Below are 22,501 nucleotides of genomic sequence, written 5' to 3' on the forward strand. Positions count from 1 at the left end.
GCTGGCATCCAGATCTGATGATGGAAAAAGCTCTGGAGGTAGCCAAGACATAAATCAGGCCCAGACCATGCCTGCACCACCATCCTGCTGAGAGAAACCCCTCAACATAGAGAGGGAATGACGGAGCCTCTGCGACAGGCCTGACTGAACCAGTTACCCTAGATGCAAACTTCAGTCAGCTTGACATGCTTGCATTGTGGGGAGCGAGGACACTTTGTAAGAGTCTGTTCCCGCAGGGAATTGGAGGCAATGGAAACTAATGCGGTAACTTCTTACTGTTGCAGTTTAGTAGATGTCTCCATCCAGGGAGTCTCTAAATGTGTGATACCAGTGGAGCTGAATGGGGTTCCCACCCAAGCGCTAATGGACTCCGGTAGTATCATAATGCTGGTGTGAAGCGATTTGCTGAAATGGATCCCTTTTGAAGCATATGTTTACGGGGCCATCAGCAATATCCCACCAGCCGGGTACACCTGAATACCCCCAGCCAGTCAAGGGATGATGGAGTTTGGAGTATTTCCTTGGTTATCCTACCCCGTGATTATTGGGCGGGATTGCCTGAGTTTCAAAGCACTTTTGGATCAGCATATAATGGGAATATCTAGCCATGATCCCAAAGAGCTGATGGTTCATGAGCACTTTCCAAGGACCCAGACCTTGTTCATAAGGACACTAAACCTCATAAGCCCCGGCAGCAATGCCATCAGGACAAATACACACTGGAGAAGGGTAAAGTCCATCCACAGATCTGGAGGGACGAGGTAATCACCTGGTTGCTGCTACCACAAAGGGAGTTGAAACCGCTGACAAGGCGATGGCTGAAAAGGAGGCCAGAGAAGATCCAAGGATTGGAAGAAGCCGAAAAGGCTATAATAGCCCAGGAGAAAGTTGATCAAAGCTGTCCACCGACCTACATTGGCCGGAAGCTAAAACCATGCAAGAGACAGTACTCCGCAGTTGATTCTCTGTCAAGGGAGGTCTCCCTTATACAGAGGGACACACATTTCAGCAAGGGAGTGAATAGGTGTCTCTCTCAATTTACCTTAAAGGACCAGGCTCAGGTATCCCTCCTGTTCCTCCTTGAGCTTGGGCTCCCCAAGGTATCCTGGGAGGAGGGAGGAATCCAACTGCTTGTACTTAAAGTTTAGAGACTGCCTGAGTTCAAGGAGTCTGTTCTATTGTCTATTGCCTCTTGTGCGTCTTTTAAGATCACTGTAAATAAAGAGCACTTTAAGCACAGCCTGCTAGAGTTTCTGTGTGCTTTCCTCTGTCTATAACCACGCCACTGACCGCATGAGTGCCACAACACATTAAAAACTATGCAGTTTATTTTTATTTTTTAGGACCAAAGCCATATGTGTGAAACTTAAATGAATTTATGCACATTTTCTGTTCTAGGAATGATCTTGAATTTAATTTAATGAGCATGAAAGAAAAATTCAACGAATACAAAAAGATTCAAACTGAAAAGATAGCTGAGGTAAGAAATATCACTAAGTTATGCAGGAGTAAAATTGCAATTTAAAGGTTGGGAAAACAGTGACCTAAACTTGTTTGACTTGTTGGTACCTTTCAAGTATAAAGTGAACCCTCAAAAATCCCAAGCAAATCCCAAGCAAATCCTAAATCTAGTCACTCTCCCCCTTCGCCTTTCTCCTAACTCTCCCATTCCCTCCCTCCGGCTAGACACTGCATTCCTCTTCCTTGCCTTCTCTTTCCCCCCCTTATACCTTCTCCTCTTTACCTCCGTCCCTGAGCTTATTTATGCACATCAATTATATTGATTTATTTATATTATTTATTGTATTTTCTGTTAATACGAGTTTCATGAGTTTTAGATTATGTTAAAATGAGTCTCTAGAGTTTTAGGTTACGTTTAGTGTTTCTACTGTTAACTGGCCTCATTGTTCCATGTACCGCCTTAGAGCAAAATTGAAGTTTCATTGTAAACCGATATGATTTGTACTTTTACAGGAATGTCGGTATAGAAAATAAATAAATAAATAAATAAATAAATAAAAATGGGTTTCCCAAAAGTGTTCTGGGACCCCACAGCCAGTTGGGTTTATAGGATATCTACTGTCAATGCATATAAGAGAAATTTGGGTATATTGGTCAGCCAGTATATGCTTATTGATGGCTTGCATTTTCTTTGTGGATATCGAAAGACCTTTGTTCCTAAACATACCCAGATCAGTCCAGAAAAGTGGGTTGTGTATCCCTACCAGCAGGTGGAGTCAGAGAACAATTAGAACTTTGGGCACTGCTACATAACGAGAGTGCCACCTGCAGTCACTCAGTATTTCTCTGATTCTAGCGGGTGGTACAGATACACACCTGCAGTCTTTAGTTGTATTTTTTATTTAGTTAGTTTAAATGTAATTTTTTGGTTTACGGTCGCTTCCTGAGCTGTTAGGCTCCTTCGTGGGCCATCTCTTAGTAAAAGCCGGGTGTCTGGGGAATTGGATATTCCTGCCAGGGTTTCGCCCATCACAGTTCGGTGTCTGACGACCAGGGGCTCCTGGCTACTCACCACGTCTCTGCTACAGCTGCTCCCTTGTCTCCTGCAACAGCTTTTCTCAGTGTCTTGGTAAAGTTTATTTAAAAAAAAAAAAGAGCTGTTTTCACTGTGGCTGACTGACAGTCTTCAGTGCTGAGGTAAGGAGAGGTGCAGGAGGGACCGGGTCTTTTAAGGCCGGCTGGGGAAGCTGTCGGCAGTGTTCCCCTCAGCTCCCGGGGCTCCAGGTGGCTTTCTGAGGGCAAGGGTGAGTTTTTTCTCCGTGTGCCTCATTTACTCGCCGCTTCCCTGCTGGGGACCTTGCGATTTCACTATAGACAGGCTCCTTTCCCGCGGCACGGCTGCGCGCGTTTTTTTCTCCTCAGCCGGTAGTCTCTTAGCCTGCAGCACGAAAAGTTTGTTTTTTCTGGTCCTGCCTGACTGAAATTTTATCCGCGTCATGGCTCCGAGCTTTTCTTTTTTTATTCGCTCCCTTTTCTAGTTCACTTCAGACTATTGGCGTGCTGCTGCGGATGGGACTGAAAACAGAATCGCAGGCCTGCCAAGCGTGTGGGTCATGCGGCCACGCGTTAGATGCGGCCTCCTTATGCGCAGCGTGTTCCCCGGGGTTAGAGGGCTCTTCAGGGCTTCTTGCCTCCTCCCTCGGAGAGGAAACGTCTGTCTTGCCTTTGGCTTCGTGGAAAGAGGATTCTCCGCCTGTTCTAACCCCGGTGAGGGAAGACCTCACCAAGGGAACTGATAGGGATGTGAATCGTTTTTCAACGATTAAAATTATCGTCCGATAATGTTAATATCGTCTTAAATTGTTATAGAACACAATACAATAGAAATTCTAACGATTTATCGTTAAAAATCGTTAAATCGTGTTAGTGCGCACTAACTCCCGTTAGTGCGCACTAACTGAAAATGATACAAATTGACACTTTCAAGGTCACTGAAGGTCAGTTAGGAATGAATATGTGTTCCTATTGGCTGGCTGCCCTCTTATCTATTGATGTTACCAAGGTTACCACTGAGGTAATGGTTGGGGGGATGGGAAATGGAACTGGAAACTCACGAACACCAACAGAAAATGAAACAAAGTGTTCACACTTCCCAGGTCAGTAAAGGTCACTTAGGAATGAATATGTTTTCCTATTGGCTGGCTGTGCTCTTATCTATTGATGTTACCAAGGTTCCACTGAGGTAATGGTTGGGGGGATGTGAAATAGAAACAGTTGGAAGCTTGACAAAAAAAGTAATGTGATGATCAGCACTCATGTGACTAGAACTTGTTTGTTTATTATTTTTGTTAGCAGGCACCTGAAATGCTAGTGCATGTTGAATTTGCCAATCACTGTGCATTTTAGAAAGGTGGTCCTGGCTGGAACTGTACACAGTTCAAATATATGTAATTGATTGTTGGTAACTGTATTTTTTAAGTAGCCACACTGGCACCAGTATGTTTACTTATCCTCCTACTTAACTCACTAGCTCAGCTTTGTAAGAAGGGCTTCTCTGCTTGTGTGTTGCTTTTGTTTGGTGTGAGGAGAGCAGAAACATCAGATCTGTATTCAATCTACTACAGTCATCTCTTATATTAACCTACTCAATTTTTTTAAATGATTTGTTATATCACTGAATTAATAATTCATTATTATTAGGTGGTGGTGAATGTCTGACTAAGCTACTAGGCTAGTGTCACTGGTGAGGCTAGTGGCAGTTTAGCAGAATTATAATTTATTTTTATTAGTACTGCAGCATTAATATATTCAAGCCTAGGTAGGCAGGCAGCCAGTGCACTACTCCAGCAGTCACCTCATTGCTTCCTGTGCATTGCATTATATACACAACATGTATCCCAAACTTAAGTTGGTATGTAACAACACAATTAGCTAGGGTCATGTAAAAAGTATGGAAAACTTATATACCCAATTTGTTTCCCAATTTTAGGTTGGAATGGGGCAGCACAGAAAGCATAGATGATGTATTACACAAGTGAAATGTATCCAGGGTTAACTAGGGGGAGGCTGAGGAAGGGAGGGGAGTGAGAAGACTCTGTGAAGAGCAGGTTAGGCTGACAGACTGAGTTGGATTGATAGGTTAATGAATACTGAGGTTAAGGGAATGCTTGCTTAAATAGCCAGGTTTTGAGTTTTATTTTGAATTTCTGCACACACTGCTCCAGTCTGAGTTTGGGTGGCATGGAGTTCCAAGAATAAGGGCCAGCAATGGAGATGGCACGCTCTTTTGTGGATTTGAGGTGTATATGTTTCGGGGAGGGTGTGTGGAGAGTACCTTTGTATGAGGATCTGGTGGGTCTGTTTGAGGCATGGAGGAGTATCGTATCTTTCATCCAGTACATGGTTTGGTTGTGGAGGGTTTTGTGTATTATAGTGAGTGTCTTGTAGGTTATGCGTTGGTGGATGGGTAGCCAGTGCAGATCTTTGAGTATAGGGATGATATGGTCACATTTACGAGAATTTGTGAGTATTCTCGCAGCAGCGTTTTGGAGCAGTTGGAGAGGTTTAATCGTGGCTTTGGGAAGACCAAGAAGGAGGGAGTTACAGTAGTCTATTTTGGACATGATGGCTTGCAGAACTGTACGGAGGTCACTAAGGTAGAGGAGGGGTCTGAGTTTTTTTAAGGTGTTGAGTTTAAAGTAGCAATCTTTCATAGTTGAGCCGATGAATTTTTGTAGGTTGAGGCGATTATCAATGATGACGCCTAGATCTCGAGCTTGGAGTCAGAAGGAGGTGTTTCTTGGAGGGGTGCTAATGGAATGGTTCGGAGGAGAGATTATGAGTAGTTCAGTTTTAGCGGAGTTGAGGGCCAGGTTAAGAGAGGTGTGGAGGCTATTTTAGATGAAAGAGCGCTTTCCCATCTTTCAAAGGTGGAGGTAAGGGAGTCAGTGATGGGGATGAGTATTTGCACGTCATCCACATAAATGAAAAGTGTGAGGTCAAGGTCAGAGATGAGTTGGCATAGGGGAAGTAAATATATATTGAAAAGGGTGGAGGACAGTGAGGAACCTTGTGGAACGCCTCTGGAGAGGTGGATAGGTTTCAATTCATGGTCATTGATTTTTATTTTGTAGAATCTGTTGGTAAGGTAGGATTTGACCCATAGAAAGGGGGTGCCAGTGATGCCAATATCACCGAGGCGAGTTAGGAGTATGTTGTGGTTAACCATGTCGAAGGCTGCAGAAATGTCAAGAAGTGCCAGCAAGTATGAGTGACCTTTGTCAAAGCCTCTTAGAATGGTGTCAGAGAGGGTAAGTAGGAGGGTTTCGGTGTTATAAAGTTTTTGAAATCCGAATTGAGAGGGGAAGAGGATGTTATGTTTTTCAAGATAGTCAGAGAGTTGAAAGTTGACTATTTTTTTAAGTACTTTGGATAGAAAAGGAAGGTTAGAGATGGGACGGAAATTAGAGAGGTCATTAGGGTCGAGGCTGGGCTTCTTAAGTAGGGGTTTGACGGAGGCTTGCTTGAGAGGGTCGGGAATGATTCTCGAGGAAAGTGAAGAGTTGATGATATCAGCAATGGGTTTTGCTATGGTGCTGGGGATAGATAGTAGGACTTTGGTGGGTAAAGTGTCGGAGGGGTGTCGGGCTGGTCTCATTTTTTTGAGTATGGTTTCTGTTTCTATAGATGAGGTCAGTTCAAATGAGTTGAAGGGAGTCAGTGAGGCAGTAGAGAGAGGAGTGGGAGGGGGGTTGTGGAAGGAAAACATTGAACGAGCTTTGAGACTTTTTCATTGAAATGCACTTTTCATTATCGCATTTAGTTTGGGTGTCAGAGTCAGTCGGGGTGGTATTAGGTGCTTGGTGAGCTCACCAACGTAAGAGAATAGGGCCCTTGGCATTAAATTGGAGGTCATGTATTCTGCTTGCATAGAAGTCTTTCTTGGCTTTGAGGATAGCAGTACGGTATTTGTGTAGGGCAGTTTTGTTTTTATCCACATGTTTATTAACCCCTTCAAAAAAATGAAGCAAATTTGTGAGGCAAGGCTTCCCTAGGGTAAATCCATGTTGACTGTGTTCCATTAAACCATGTCTTTCTATATGCTCTGTGATTTTGATCTTTAGAATAGTTTCCACTATTTTTCCCAGCACTGAAGTCAGGCTCACTGGTCTATAGTTTCCGGATCGGCTCTGGAGCCCTTTTTAAATATTGGGGTTATATTGGCCACCCTCCAGTCTTTAAGTACAATGGATGACTTTAATGATAGATTACAAATTTTAACTAATAGTTCTGAAATAGTTCTGAAATAGGATGCATACCAACTAGTCCAGGTGATTTGCTACTCTTTAGTTTGTCAATCTGGCCTACTATATATTCCAGGTTCACAGTGATTTGATTCAGTTCATCTGACTTATCACCCTTGAAAACCATCTTCAGAACTGGTATCTCCCCAACATCCTCAATAAACACAGAAGCAAAGAATTCATTTAATCTTTCTGCAATGGCCTTATCTTCCCTAATAGCTCCTTTAACCCCTTGTTCATCTAACGGTCCAACCAACTCCCTCACAGGTTTCTTGCTTTGGATAAATTTTAAACATTTTTATGAGTTTTTGCCTCTACAGCCAACTTAATTTCAAATTCTCTCTTTGCCTATCTTATCAATGTTTTACACTTAACTTGACAATGCATATGCTTTTTCCTATTGTCTTCAGATGGATCCTTCTTCTAATTTTTGAAGGATTTTTTTTTGTCTAAAATAGCCTCTTTTTACCTCACCTTTTAACCATGCTGGTAATCGTTTTGCCTTCCTTCCACTTTTCTTAATGCGTGGAATACATCTGGTCTGTGCATCTAAGATTGTATTTTTAAACAATGTCCATGCCTGTTCAACACTTTTAACCTTTGCAGCTGCACCTTTCCGTTTTTTTCTAACTATTTTCCTCATTTTATCAAAGTTTCCCTTTTGAAAATTTAGTGTTAGAGCTGTAGATTTACTTATTGTCCTCCTTTCAGTTACTAGTTTAAATTTGATCATGTTATGATCACTGTTGCCAAGTGGCCCCACCACCATTACCTCTCTCACCAAATCCTGCATTCCACTAAGAATTAAATCTAAAATAGCTTCCTCTCTCGTTTGTTCCTGAACCAATTGCTCCATGAAGCAGTTGTTTATTCTATCCAGGAACTTTGTCTCTAGCATGTCCTGATGTTACATTTACCCAGTCAATATTAGGATAATCAAAATCTCCCTTTATTACTGCACTGCCAAATTGATTAGCTTTCCTGATTTATCTTAGCATTTCATCATCTGTCTGACCATTTTGTCCAGGTGGACAGCAATATACTGCTATCACTATACTCTTACCCAACACTCATGGGATTTCTACCTATATAGATTCTACTGAGCATTTAGACTCTTGTATGATCGTTATCCTGTTGGACTCTATACCCTCCCGGCCACAGCCCCCACCAAGTTGATCCTCCCTATCATTGCAATATAATTTGTACCCTAATATAGCACTGTCCCATTGGTTATCCTCCTTCCACCTGGTCTCTGTGATGCCAATTATGTCAATCTCATCATTTACTGCTATACACTCTAACTCTCTCATCTTACTTCTTAGACTTCTGGCATTGACATACAGACATTTCAAAGTGTGTTTTTTGTTTGTAATAAAAACCTGCTTTTTAGTAGGGGTGTGCATTCGTATTGACCGCATATGTAAAACGCTACTTATATATTTTTTTTAACTTAAAAAAGTGATGGGGCGTATACGAGCGGATTTCCAACATATTCAACATAGCTATGTTGGATACGGCGAACCGCCATGTGCGCGCTTTCTCGCCGCCATTAGCTGCGAGCTCGGAGCCCCGGATTACCTCAAAATGGCGGCGCCCCTGCGGTAACCATGCCAACCTGTCTGACCCTGTCCTGTGAGTCGCAGTGACTCACAGGAAAGGGTGGAACAGGTCGGCATGGATACCGGAACGCAGCGAATCAGCGTTCACTTTTTCAGAGAAGCACTGAATGCAGCGAATCGCGCTGTCATTCAGTGCTTCTCTGAGGATTTCCTGACGAGCCAGCACTATAAAAGCAGCAGCAGCAGCACGAGGAATCAATCACGGACATTTTCAGCGATTGTGTGGGGAGCTGGGCTCGGGATCGGGCTGGGTGCAGGCTCAGGCAGGCTGAGGCAGACAAGAAAGCAGAACCAGATTTGATAGACACAACACAGGACAGATTCTTTGTTAGGGAAAAAAAAAAAAAAAAGAACATTGTTATTGAGTGATTCTGTTCATTTTATCCTGGGCAGTGCCAGGGGTGGCACTGGCAGTACTCTGCCTCATATCTACTTTAGTTCTGTGTGCACTGCAGTGCACACACACAGACACATTCAGTGCATTGCCAGGCAGGCAGTGAGGCAGTGGGCATAAACAGAGTGAAGATTGGCCTTCAGCGAGTCTGTTCAATCTGCTCTTTTTAAACAGACTTAAAAGCATTGTCCTTGAGTGGTTCAGTGCTGGGTGGGCAGTGCCAGGGGTGGCACTGGCAGTACTCTGCCTCATATCTACTTAAAAGGAAGCTAGTCGTCCTGTGTGGACTCACCGCACAGTGACACACACAGACAAATTCCGTGCATTGCCAGGCAGGCAGTGGGCATAAACAGAGTGAACATTTGCCTTTCAGCGAGTCTGTTCAATTTCCTATTTTTAAAGAGACTTAAAAGCATTGTCCTTGAGTCTTTCAGTGCTGGGTGGGCAGCAGTTCCAGGGCTGGGAGTACTCTGCCTCATATCTACTTTAGTTCTGTGTGCACTGCAGTGCACACACACAGACACATTCAGTGCATTGCCAGGCAGGCAGTGAGGCAGTGGGCATAAACAGAGTGAAGATTGGCCTTCAGCGAGTCTGTTCAATCTGCTATTTTTAAACAGACTTAAAAGCATTGTCCTTGAGTGGTTCAGTGCTGGGTGGGCAGTGCCAGGGGTGGCACTGGCAGTACTCTGCCTCATATCTACTTAAAAGGAAGCTAGTCGTCCTGTGTGGACTCACCGCACAGTGACACACACAGACAAATTCCGTGCATTGCCAGGCAGGCAATGGGCATAAACAGAGTGAATATTTGCCTTTCAGCGAGTCTGTTCAATTTCCTATTTTTAAAGAGACTTAAAAGCATTGTCCTTGAGTGGGTCCGTTCATTTTGTTATTTTAAACAGACTGAGCATTCTTCTTGAGTGGGTCTGTTAATTTTCTTATTTTAAACAGACTGAGCATTGTCCTTCAGAGTTGGTCCGTTCATTTTCTTATTTTAAACAGACTGAGCATTCTTCTTGAGTGGGTCTGTTCAATTTTGTTATTTTAAAGAGACTGAGCATTCATCTTGAGTGGGTCTGTTCATTTTGTTATTTTAAACAGACCGAACATTATTATTGTGGGACAGTGGGCAGTGTTACCACTAGTATTCATTGACATAAAATCCATAATGTCAGGGAAAGAGAGATGCAAGCGACTTAGTGGGAATGGCAGCGGAGGCACCGCAAAAGACACCAGTGCAACACCACCAGTACAGCTAAAAAGGCAACTGTCGCAATCAAACGTCTTTGTAGGGGATGGCAGTTCCATGGCAAAAAAAAAGAAATCAGACCATGAAACTTTGCAATCGCCACCACGTGTTTCTGGCCATGTAGTTTTGGAGGAGAGTGAAGATGAGGCACAGTCTAGCCAGACAAAAGTTGCACACCCAAGAGCAGCCAGGGGACAGAAGTGTCCAGCTAAACTTCGCGTTGACAAGGTAGCGCTGGCACTGTTAGCTTCTGATTCAGAAGAAGAATCTTCTTGGATGGAATTCTCATCAGAAATGGAAGATGTAATACCTGAGGAATCTTCGGTAGAATTGTCAGTTACTCCTGTTTTAGCCTCCACCTCCAGAACTCTGCGGCAGGGGAGACATTCCACTGATATCGAAGAGGAGGAAGAGCTGTCAGAAGGGAGACAGAGGGTGACTGTTGCCCCCGCTGGCATTGCTTCGCCGGGTGCAGTGGGTGCACCACCCACACCCAGTAGTACCTCAACTCCAGTGCCACCATCCACCCCCAGGGTGGGAAAGAGAGGAGGATCACAAAAGAAATCTGCGATCTGGGCACATTTTAAAGTGACAGAAGACCGGCGTTATGCTCGGTGTAATTACTGTGCCAGGGATATTAGCAGAGGCAAGCAACTGGGACATCTATCAAATTTTGGCATGGAGCATCATATTAAGAGGCAACACCCAACAAGATTACTGCCATCTGGGGATGGTGGCAGTTTCCGTGGGGGGGCCCCTTCCCCTTCCAACCAGGGTGCAGTGGTAGGAAAGCAGCAGAGTCAGCCCACGCCCTCATACCCTTCTAGCAGTCAGGCGGCAGGCCAGCAACCCACTGACACGTGGCAGAAGCGACAATGCACCATGGAGGAAATGGGGTGGAGTGCGGTAACGCTATCCTGGGGTAGGAGGCAGGCAGCCGCAAAAGTTGTAACCAGGAGCATTGGGGAAATGATTGCCCTTGATGACCAGCCCCTGCAGTTAGTGGAGAATGTGGGTTTCAAACGTTTTTTGAAGGTCGTACTTCCAAATTACAAAGTCCCCTCCAGAACCACATTTAGTAGAAAGGTCATCCCCAGCCTGTACAAGCACTGTCTTAGTCGCTTGCAAGCACTGCTAGGTAAGGCAGACGGAATAGTGCATTTCACCTGCGATATCTGGACCGCCGTGAATGCTGCACACTCTTACCTCTCTCTGACAGCACACTGGTGGGACATGGCAGAGGCAGGGGCAGCCAGCAGCTCTATTACTGAACAAGCATCAGGGTGGAGGTGGGCTTTACTGCACACCCACCTGACAGACCATTCCCATACCGCTGCCAATATTCTAGCATGCATCAGAAAGATGCTGGCAAGCTGGCAAGTACACCAGCGAGACAGTAAAACGCGGGCAGGCTTTTTTGTCACAGACAACGGTGCAAACATGGTTAAGGCAATAAGCGATGGGCGGTTTAAGAACATCCGATGTTTTGCACACACTCTGCATCTGGTAGTGAAGTCAGGTCTGGGCTTGGAGTCCAAGGACAAGGAGACTGAATACCTGCGTAGGTTAATACACAAGTGCAGGAACATAGCAGCACACTTCCACAGAAGTGTCAGGGCGGGGCAGGTTCTCCGAGAAAAGCAGACTGATTTGGATATGCCTCAGAAGCGTCTCATTCAAGACGTTGCCACCCGGTGGAATTCCACCTTTATGATGCTGGAGAGGTTACTGGAGCTGCAGACACCCCTTCATGAACTTTCTGGTACAATAGACATAGGTGTGCAGAATCCCCTAGGGCATCACGATTGGCTAGTCATGAGTCAGCTGGTAAAAATCCTGCAGCCCTTCAAGGATGTCACGGAGGAGCTGAGTTCCAGAAGTTCCACCTTGGTTGACATCATCCCTATAGTGAAATTCCTGGATGACCATTTGGAGGGCATTAAACGGCAAGAGGGAATGACTGCTGAGGTGCTGCAGTGTGTGGACGTTTTGCAGCAGCAGGTGAAAGACAGATTAAGGCCTTTAACAGAGGATAGCACATACATGCTCGCCTCTGTCTGTGATCCCCGTGTGAAAGGTAAACTCGCCCTACAGACCAATTGTCTGTCATTTGTGAAGGAGCTGTTGTTAGCACAGGTCCGTGAACAGGAGCGCCATAGGCGGAGACAGATTAGGCTTGAAGCACAGGTGGAAACAGCAGGCACGTCACAGAGTTGTGCTGCTGCTAGCCCTGGCAGGAGAAGGATTGTGTCAGTGACAGATACTATTATTAGTGCCTCCTCCTCCACGTCAGAACGCCCAAGGCATGTTGGCCATAAAGATACATCAGTTGTGCAACGGGCGAGAGAGAAAGTAACTGGATTGAGTGACTCTCAGCCCTCCCAAGCACAGGAGGAGACAGCAGCAGAGCTGTCAGTGACACGGTATCTCTCAGAGCCGATAGAGAACACGCAGACAGATCCGCTGGCATATTGGGCACACAAGTCCACTGTCTGGCCACACCTAGCCAAAGTGGCTGAAGGATATCTGTCATGTCCACCAACCAGTGTGCCCAGTGAACGTGTCTTTTCAATGACAGGGGATATCATGAGCCCTCACCGCTCAAGGCTGTCACCAGTCTTGATGGAAATGCTAGTGTTTTTGAAAGTTAACCTGCCATTGCTTGGCTTTCCCGATTTTCCTTGTGAATGGCAAGATGAATAAAAGCTATTGAAAGGAGCCTTGCAGCAGTTCCAATTGCCTCCTATGCTCAAGATAATGTAAGCACTGCAGCACATGTTCTTGACATGAATCGCTGTGCCTGACCGGCGTCTACTGTGCAGCCCTTGTGTTCCTACAAGTGTTATACCTCCATTGCTGTGCCCGTTCATCCATGCCTTGTGTTCCCACAGGTGTTTTAACTCCATGGTTGTGCCTGTTCCTCCAGGCCTTGTGTCCTTAGCTGGGATTGACCTCTGTCGTCGAATGATGTGCCTGTTCATCCAGGCCTTGTGTTCCCACAAGTGTTTTAACTCCGTTGCTGTGCCCGTTCATCCAGGCCTTGTGTTCCCACAGGTGTTTTAACTCCATGGGTGTGCCTGTTCATCCAGGCCTTGTGTTCCTACTGGTGTTTTAACTCCATTGCTGTGCCTGCCTGTTCCTCCAGGCCTTGTGTCCCTAGCTGGGCTGTTCCATGTTGTTATTTTAAACAGACTGAGCATGGTCCTTGAGTGGGTCTGTTATTTTAAACAGACTGAGCATTCTTCTTGAGCGGGTCTGTTCCATTTTGTTATTTTAAACAGACTGAGCATTGTCCTTCAGAGTGGGTCCGTTAATTTTGTTATTTTAAACAGACTGAGCATTCTTCTTGAGCGGGTCTGTTCCATTTTGTTATTTTAAACAGACTGAGCATTGTCCTTCAGAGTGGGTCCGTTAATTTTGTTATTTTAAACAGACTGAGCATTCTTCTTGAGTGGGTCTGTTCCATTTTGTTATTTTAAACAGACTGAGCATTGTCCTTTAGAGTGGGTCCGTTAATTTTGTTATTTTAAACAGACTGAGCATTCTTCTTGAGCGAGTCTGTTCCATTTTGTTATTTTAAACAGACTGAGCATTGTCCTTCAGAGTGGGTCCGTTAATTTTGTTATTTTAAACAGACTGAGCATTCTTCTTGAAGGCCGAGGTGGAGAAGGGTTCCATGTGAACAGCAGTTCAACATGGGTCAGTCGGTCCTAAGACATAGGCGAGAGCCGTTCGGAAGGGACGGGCGAAGGCCTCCGTCGCCCTGGGCCGATCGAAAGGGAGTCGGGTTCAGATCCCCGAACCCGGAGTGCCGGAGATTCGGCGCTGGGCTCTTCCCTCTTCACTCGCCGTTACTGAGGGAATCCTGGTTAGTTTCTTTTCCTACGCGGCTTGTGTCCCTAGGTGGGATTGACCTCTGTCCTCGAATAATGTGCCTGTTCCTCCAGGCCTTGTGTTCCTAATGCTGTTTTAAGTCCATTGCTGTGCCTGCCTGTTCATCCAGACCTTGTGTTCCCACACGTATTATTATTTCTGAGAGATCTTCCAATTCCTTTGTCATCAGCTGAAGTGCATATTAAGTAGGGTAGCAAACTAGTAAATGAGGAGAATATTGGAGGGGCGAAGTTCCATATTCAAAGCAGAGTAGTTGTACTTATCTAGTGAAAGTTTGAAGGATCAGGGAAGGCTTGTAAGAAGAGCCAAGTTTTGAGTTTGTTTTTAAATGTTGGTAGGCACGGTTCCATTCTGAGTTCTGCAGGAAGGTGGTTCCAGATGGCTGGACCTGCTGTAGGAAAAGCTCGGTCTCTGGTAGAGATGAGTCGTGTGGCTTTAGATGGTGGGGCTTGTAGTGCTCCTTTGTAGGTTTCTCTCATTGGTCTGTTGGAAGTGTGGAGTTTGAGTGGGAATTCGAGGTCGAGATGGAGGAGGCTATGAATTGATTTGTGAATTAGAGTTAGAGCTTTGGGTAGAGCCCTGTGACTGACTGGTAACCAGTGTAAATTACGGAGGATGGGCGTAATATGGTCTCTCTGGTTGGTGCTTGTAAAAATTCTCGCTGCGGCATTCTGTATCATCTGTAAGGGCTTGGTTGTTGAGTTGGGTAGGCCAATGAGGAGAGCGCTGCAGTAGTCAAATTTGCCAAATATTAGGTATTTGAGAACAGTCCTGAAGTCATGAAAATATAGGAGAGGTTTGAGTCCTTTTAACACCTGAAGTCTGTAGAAGCACTCTTTAGTTGTGGTTTTCATCATATTCTTTAGGTGAAGACGGTTGTCTATAATTACTCCAAGGTCTCTCACATGAGTGTGGGTGAGAAGGTGTTTGTGATGGATCTGAGACGGGAGGTTTTCTTGGTTGGAGGAAATGAAGAGGAGTTCTGTCTTAGAGGCATTGAGGACCAGGTTTAGACTGTTGAGGACATTAGTGATGGCTTCTTGTAAGCTGCTGATCCAGAGTGCGATGGCTTTTTAATAGATTCTGTTATGGGAATAAGAATCTGAACATCGTCTGCATAGATGTAGTGAATGAGGTTAAGACTAGTTAACAGTTGGCAAAGGGGAAGGAGGAAACGCCGGGGGAAACGGCGAAGCTGCTGCCGGGGGGGGGGCTATAACACGCGCCGCCGGAGCGGCAGGCCACCTGCCCCCCCCTGGGCCTTCCCAGCCGACCCGTAGCCGGTCGCAGCGCACTGCCGCGGAGGAAATGCGCCCTGCATGGGCCGGGGCCCTCCGGGAGGCGTTCCCCGCCTCCCCCCAACCCCCGCGAAAGGGGTGTGGGTGGGGGATCCGCCGAAACCCCGGTCCGACCGAACCCGCCGGGTTGAATCCTGCGGGCGGACTGCACGGACCCCACCCATTTACCTCTTTACAATTTCACGCCCTCTTGAACTCGCTCTTCAAAGTTGTTTTCAACTTTCCCTTGCGGTACTTACTTATTTATTTAATTTATTTAAAGTTTTTTTATACCGGCATTCATGAAATCGTTCACATGATGTTGGTTTACAGAAAACAGGGGTGCAAAGAAAACAACCTAAAACATAAATACAGTACACGTGGTGAAGAGATGCAGTTACAATTAACAGGGGCTAATGAACTGGGAGTGTAAGAAATAAAGAGAGATAGAGGAGGTTAAAAATTATATACATGTGTACAATATAAATATACAAGAGTACAATATAAATATGGAGTCCAATATATAAAGCTTCTCAGCAGAGAATTTATTGATGGTGCGTGTTAGGTGGAGTTCGGGAAGGCTTGCCTGAAAAGCCACGTCTTGAGTCTTTTCCTAAAGGTTAGGAGGCAAGGTTCATTTCTGAGATCTCCCCGTGTACAACATTTTGAATTAAACAGGCCACTTTATATTGTATGCGATATTGGATTGGAAGCCAATGAAACTTGATCAATGTGGCGGTAATATTGGTTGCATTTCCGTTTACCAGACAGAACACATGCTGCTGCATTCTGCAAGACCTGCAATGGTCTAATATTTGAAACAGCTAAGCCAAGTAATAAAGAATTACAGTAATTTAAATTAGCAGAAATCAAGGTCTGTAAAACAGATCTAAAATCTTTAAAATTTAAGAGTGGCTTTAACTTTCTTAAAGTTAATAGTTTAAAATAACCATCTTTCAATTTGGCAGCAATATGCTTTTTAAAAGAGAATTCAGTGTCTATAATCATACCTAAGTCACGGGTATAAAAAACAGGACTTATTTTAGTGTTAGCATTTCACCTCAAATCTGGAATACTTTTAACATGACATTTGCGTTCAAGAAGCACAATTTCAGTTTTGTCCATATTCAGAACTAAGCGCAACTATTGAAGTAGCTGTTGTAAAGATAAAATATACATTTTAACAATTTCTAACATGGCCTCTACTGAATTTTCAATAGGTGCTAAAAACTGAATATCGTCAGCATACAAATAAAATGTGAAACCAAGCCCATTTAAAAAGTGACATATAGGTAAAACTTAAATATTAAAAAGGGTGGCTGATAATGTTGAACCCTGCGGAACACCTGTTCATCCAGGACTGTATTTCTGGCTACATTGAGGTCACCCCCCACAATGAGGTTCCCCTTCCCATGCAACAAGATAAGATTGTTGACTTCGTTAAAGAATGTCCCCTGGTCCTGATTGGGAGCATATAGATTTACAAAACTATATTACGTTCCATCTATTGCTATCTGTAATAATATAAATATCGACCCTGCGGGTCGGTACGGCAAGAGCGGTATTAACAGCAGGCGCTGGGCACAGCGCTCGAGGTCAAACCCTTGTAGAGACGTCAAGCCTCGACAGACAAAGTAAAGAGGAAGAAATTGTTGAACTTGGAGGTGGACCCTTGTCCGGGGGAAACGGCGAAGCTGCTGCTGGGGGGGTGCTATAACACGCGCCGCCGGAGCGGCGGGCCACCTGCCCCCCCCTGGGCCTTCCCAGCCGACCTGGAGCCGGTCGCGGCACACCGCCGCGGAGGAAATGCGCCCTGCGGGGGCCGGGGCCATCCGGGAGGCGTTCCCCGCCCCCCCCCCCACCCCCCATGAAAGGGGTGGGGGTGGGGGATCCGCCGAAACCCCAGTCCGACCGAACCCGCCGGGTTGAATCCTGTGGGCGGACTGCACGGACCCCACCCATTTACCTCTTTACAATTTCACGCCCTCTTGAACTCGCTCTTCAAAGTTGTTTTCAACTTTCCCTTGCGGTACTTACTTATTTATTTTATTTATTTAAGGTTTTTTTATACCGGCATTCATGAAATACGGCAAGAGCGGTATTAAACAGCAGGTGCTGGGCACAGCAATCGAGGTCAAACCCTTGTAGAGACGTCAAGCCTCGACAGACAAAGTAAAGAGGAAGAAATTGTTGAACTTGGAGGTGGACCCTTGTCCGGGGGAAACGGCGAAGCTGCTGCCGGGGGGGGGGGGGGGGCTATAACACGTGCCGCCGGAGCCGCGGGCCACCTGCCCCCCCCTGGGCCTTCCCAGCCGACCCGTAGCCAGTCGCGGCGCACCGCCGCGGAGGAAATGCGCCCTGCGGGGGCCAGGGCCCTCCGGGAGGCGTTCCCCGCCCCCCCAACCCCCGCAAAAGGGGTGGGGGTGGGGGATCCGCCGAAACCCCGGTCCGACCGAACCCGCCGGGTTGAATCCTGTGGGCGGACTGTACGGACCCCACCCATTTACCTCTTTACAATTTCACGCCCTCTTGAACTCGCTCTTCAAAGTTGTTTTCAACTTTCCCTTGCGGTACTTACTTATTTATTTTATTTATTTAAGGTTTTTTATACCGGCATTCATGAAATCGTTCACATGATGTCGGTTTACAGAAAACAGGGGTGCAAAGAAAACAACCTAAAACATAAATACAGTACACGTGGTGAAGAGATGCAGTTACAATTAACAGGGGCTAATGAACTGGGAGTGTAAGAAATAAAGAGAGATAGAGGAGGTTAAACATTATATACATGTGTACAATATAAATATACAAGAGTACAATATAAATATGGAGTCCAATATATAAAGCTTCTCAGCAGAGAATTTATTGATGGTGCGTGTTAGGTGGAGTTCGGGAAGGCTTGCCTGAAAAGCCATGTCTTGAGTCTTTTCTGAAAGGTTAGGAGGCAAGGTTCATTTCTGAGATCTGGGGGGATGGAGTTCCATAACGGTGGGCCTGCTGTGGAAAGGGCTCAATCTCTTAAGGTGCTGTGATTAGTGGTTTTGGTGGGTGGAACAAGGAGGCATCCTCTGTAGGCTTCCCTGGTCGGTCTTGTGCATTTGTATAAACGGAGAGGAATTTGTAGGTCGATTATGGTGTGTTGGTGAATGATTTTTTATATCAAGGTGATGGATTTGTAAATGACTCTGAACTGAATTGGTAACCAGTGGAGGTCTTTTAGGACTGGGGAAATGTGGTCTCTTTTCCTAGTGTTTGTTAGTAGACGGGCTGCTGCGTTTTGAACCATTTAGAGTGGTTTTGTGTATGAGGAAGGGAGTCCAAGTAATGTAGAGTTGCAGTAGTAGAAAATGAGGGCTTGGAGGATGGTTCTGAAGTCTTTGGCGTGGAAGAGTGGTCTTATCCTTTTTAAAACTTGCAGTTTATAGAAGCAGTCTTTGGTGGTTTTATTGATGTGGGCTTTGAAGTTCAGTTAATTGTCGATTAGCACACCTAGATCCCTCACATGAGTAGTTTGTAGGTTGGTTGGGAGACAAGCTGTGAGATTGTTGTCAGGAGTTATGAGTAATACTTCAGTTTTAGAGGAGTTTAGTACCAGATTTAGGCTGTTGAGGAGGCTTTTGATTTCTAGGTGACAGGAATCCCGGTATTCGAGGGTTTTCGAGTATGATTCTTTGATGGGGATCAGGATCTGGATGTCGTCTGCATAGAGAAAGTGTATTAAATTGAGGTTGGTAAGGAGTCGGCAGAGTGGTAGGAGGTAAATATTAAAGAGTGTAGGGGATAAAGAGGAACCTTGTGGGACTCCGATGGCCGAGTCGTGGCGTGGTGATTCTTTGTTCTGGATTTTTACCTTATAACCTCTGTTGGTTAGAAACGATTTGAACCAGGCAAGCGCCAATCCAGAGATTCCTATTGCTACTAGCTGTTTGATCGGTCTCGTGCCGGTATTTAGCCTTACATGGAGCTTAACACCCGCTTTGGCCTGCATTCCCAAACAACCCTACTCCGAGAAGACCCGGTCCCGGCGCGCCGGGGGCCGCTACCAGCCTAACACCGTCCGCGGGCTGAGCCTCGATCTGAAGGACTTGGGCCCCCGAGCGGCGCCGGGGAGGGCGGTCTTCCGTACGCCACATTTCCCGCGCCCGCCGGACGGGCGGGGATTCGGCGCTGGGCTCTTCCCTCTTCACTCGCCTTTATTGAGGGAATCCTGGTTAGTTTCTTTTCCTCCGCGGCTTGTGTCCCTAGGTGGGATTGACCTCTGTCGTCGAATGATGTGCCTGTTCATCCAGGCCTTGTGTTTCTACTGGTGTTTTAACTCCATTGCTGTGCCTGCCTGTTCATCCAGGCCTTGTGTCCCTAGGTGGGATTGACCTCTGTCGTCGAATGATGTGCCTGTTCATCCAGACCTTGTGTTCCCACAAGTGTTTTTTTTTTTTATATTAACCATTTTTATTAAGACTGTTTCAGTTCAAAATGGAAATCTTTATGTATCAAGATACCCAACCCAGAATATTTATGGGTCGACGTTGCTAAGCCGCGACGAGTAGGAGGGCCGCCGTGGTGGGCACGGAAGCCCGGGGCAAGGGCCCAGGTGGAGCCGCCGCGGGTGCAGATCTTGGTGGTAGTAGCAAATATTCAAATGAGAACTTTGAAGGCCGAAGTGGAGAAGGGTTCCATGTGAACAGCAGTTCAACATGGCTCAGTCGGTCCTAAGAGATAGGCGAGAGCCGTTCGGAAGGGACGGGCGATGGCCTCCGTCGCCCTCGGCTGATCGAAAGGGAGTCGGGTTCAGATCCCCGAACCCGGAGTGGCGGAGATTCGGCGCTGGGCTCTTCCCTCTTCACTCGCCGTTACTGAGGGAATCCTGGTTAGTTTCTTTTCCTCCGCGGCTTGTGTCCCTAGGTGGGATTGACCTCTGTGCTCGACTGCTGCGCCTCTTCATCCAGGCCTTGTGTTCCCACAAGTGTTTTAACTCCGTTGCTGTGCCCGTTCCTCCAGGCCTTGTGTTCCTCTAGGGATAGGGAAATACATACAGTACCTGAGTGTAATCAAGTATGATTTGCATTGAATACAATAATGTCAGTATATAAAAATGAAAAATAAATAAATAAGTAAATGAAGTGCTATAAACTTTTTAAAAAAAGAATATAAATCCATAAAAAAAAAAATTTACTATCCGAGTATCAGTGTTCATCCATGTTCCTACTGGTGTTTTAACTCCGTTGCTGTGCCTGCCTGTTCATCCAGGCCTTGTGTTCCCACAGGTGTTCTAACTCAGTGGCTGTGCCTGTTCATCCAGGCCTTGTGTTCCTCTGGGGATAGGGAAATACCTACAGTACCTGAGTGTAATCAAGTATGAAGTGCTAGAAACGTTTTCGAATAAGAATATAAATACATTAAAAAAAAATTAATTACTATCCGAGTATCCGTGTTCATCCAGGCCTTGTGTTCCCACAGGTGTTTTAACTCAGTGGCGGTGACGCTTCATCCAGGCCTTGTGTTCCCACAGGTGTTTTAACTCAGTGGCGGTGACGCTTCATCCAGGCCTTGTGTTCCCACAGGTGTTTTAATTCAGTGGCGGTGACGGTTCATCCAGGCCTTGTGTTCCCACAGGTGTTTTAACTCAGTGGCGGTGACGGTTCATCCAGGCCTTGTGTTCCTCTGGGGATAGGGAAATACCTACAGTACCTGAGTGTAATCAAGTATGAAGTGCTAGAAACGTTTTCGAATAAGAATATAAATACATTAAAAAAAAAAAAAATTACTATCCGAGTATCCGTGTTCATCCAGGCCTTGTGTTCCCACAGGTGTTTTAACTCAGTGGCGGTGACGGTTCATCCAGGCCTTGTGTTCCCACAGGTGTTTTAACTCAGTGGCGGTGCCTGTTCATCCAGGCCTTGTGTTCCTCTGGGGATAAGGAAATACCTACAGTACCTGAGTGTAATCAAGTATGAAGTGCTATAAACTTTTTAAAAAAAAAAATGTAAATCCATTAAAAAAAAAATTTACTATCCGAGTATCCGTGTTCATCCAGGCCTTGTGTTCCCACAGGTGTTTTAACTCAGTTGCTGTGCCCGTTCTTCCAGGCCTTGTGTTCCCACAGGTGATTTAACTCAGTTGCTGTGCCCGTTCTTCCAGGCCTTGTGTTCCCACAGGTGTTTTAACTCTGTGGCGGTGCCTGTTCATCCAGGCCTTGTGTTCCCACAGGTGTTTTAACTCTGTTACATTCTGGGAATTGGAAAGCTTGCCTGAAGAGCCAGGTTTTTAACTTTTTTTTTAACTCTGGTAGACTGGGTTCGAGGCGTAGGTCTGGTGGGAGAGCATTCCATTGGTGTGGTCCCGCAGTTGAGAGTGCTCTTTTTCTTAGTGTTGATTTAGCTGGAGTTGCGACTAAGGTGCCTTTGTAGGCGCTTCTGATGGGTCTGGAGGATAAGTGTGGACGAAGTTGAGTTTGTAGTGATATAGGTGCGACGCTGTGAATTGCTTTATGAATAATAGTTAAGGTTTTAAATAGGATTCTCTGTTTGATGGGTAGCCAGTGGAGGTTGCTCAAGATGGGGGTGATATGGTCTCTTTTATTAGTGTTAGTTAGGATTCTGGCTGCGGCATTTTGTACCATCTGTACAGGTTTGATCCTGGTGGAGGGGAGGCCAAGTAGGATTGCGTTGCAGTAATCGAGTTTAGAAAAAATAATGGATTGTAGAACGAGGCGAAAGTCATTGAAGTGCAGGAGTGGTTTTAGCTTTTTTAGGACTTGTAGTTTATAGAAGCAGTCCTTGGTGGTGGTGTTTATAAATTTTTTTAAGGTAAGTTGGTTGTCAAGCCATGCTCCTAGATTCCTGACGTCTGCAGAGAGATGCATGTTTAAAGATGTGGATTGTGCAAGGCTAGGTGAGTAGGTGTTTGGGTTGTGTGAAATAAGTAGCATCTCTGTTTTGCTGGAGTTTAGAATCAGGTTCAGGTTGGAAAGTAGTTGTTTAATTGGTTGAAGACAATTCTCCCAGAAGGCGAAGGTTTTTTGAATTGATTCTGTGATGGGGATGAGGATCTGGATGTCGTCTGCATAGAGGTAATGAGTAAGCTTGAGTTGTGATAGCAGATGGCAGAGGGGGAGGAGGTAAATGTTGAACAGGGTGGGAGAGAGGGATGAACCTTGTGGTACGCCTTGGTCTGATAGGATGGGGTCAGATTCCTTGTTGTTAATTCTGACCTTGTAAAACCTGTTTGATAGGAACGACTTGAACCAACTGAGAGCTGTGCCTTTGATTCCTATGTTTGATAGTTCTTCCAGGCCTTGTGTTCCT

At 45.7% G+C, this 22,501-nt stretch overlaps 1 protein-coding gene across 1 annotated transcript in view; it reads left to right on the plus strand.

Annotated features, from left to right (window-relative positions):
- LOC115089340 (golgin subfamily A member 6-like protein 1) overlaps positions 1 to 22,501 on the plus strand; it is a 223,545-nt gene that overhangs the window by 172,586 nt on the left and 28,458 nt on the right. Inside the window, exon 9 of the mRNA XM_029597429.1 lies at positions 1,399 to 1,480. Coding sequence (XP_029453289.1) covers positions 1,399 to 1,480 — 82 coding nt within the window. The remainder of the gene's footprint in view (positions 1 to 1,398; positions 1,481 to 22,501) is intronic.

This window comes from Rhinatrema bivittatum, chromosome 4 (assembly GCF_901001135.1).
Source record: "Rhinatrema bivittatum chromosome 4, aRhiBiv1.1, whole genome shotgun sequence".
Classification (NCBI taxonomy): domain Eukaryota; kingdom Metazoa; phylum Chordata; class Amphibia; order Gymnophiona; family Rhinatrematidae; genus Rhinatrema; species Rhinatrema bivittatum.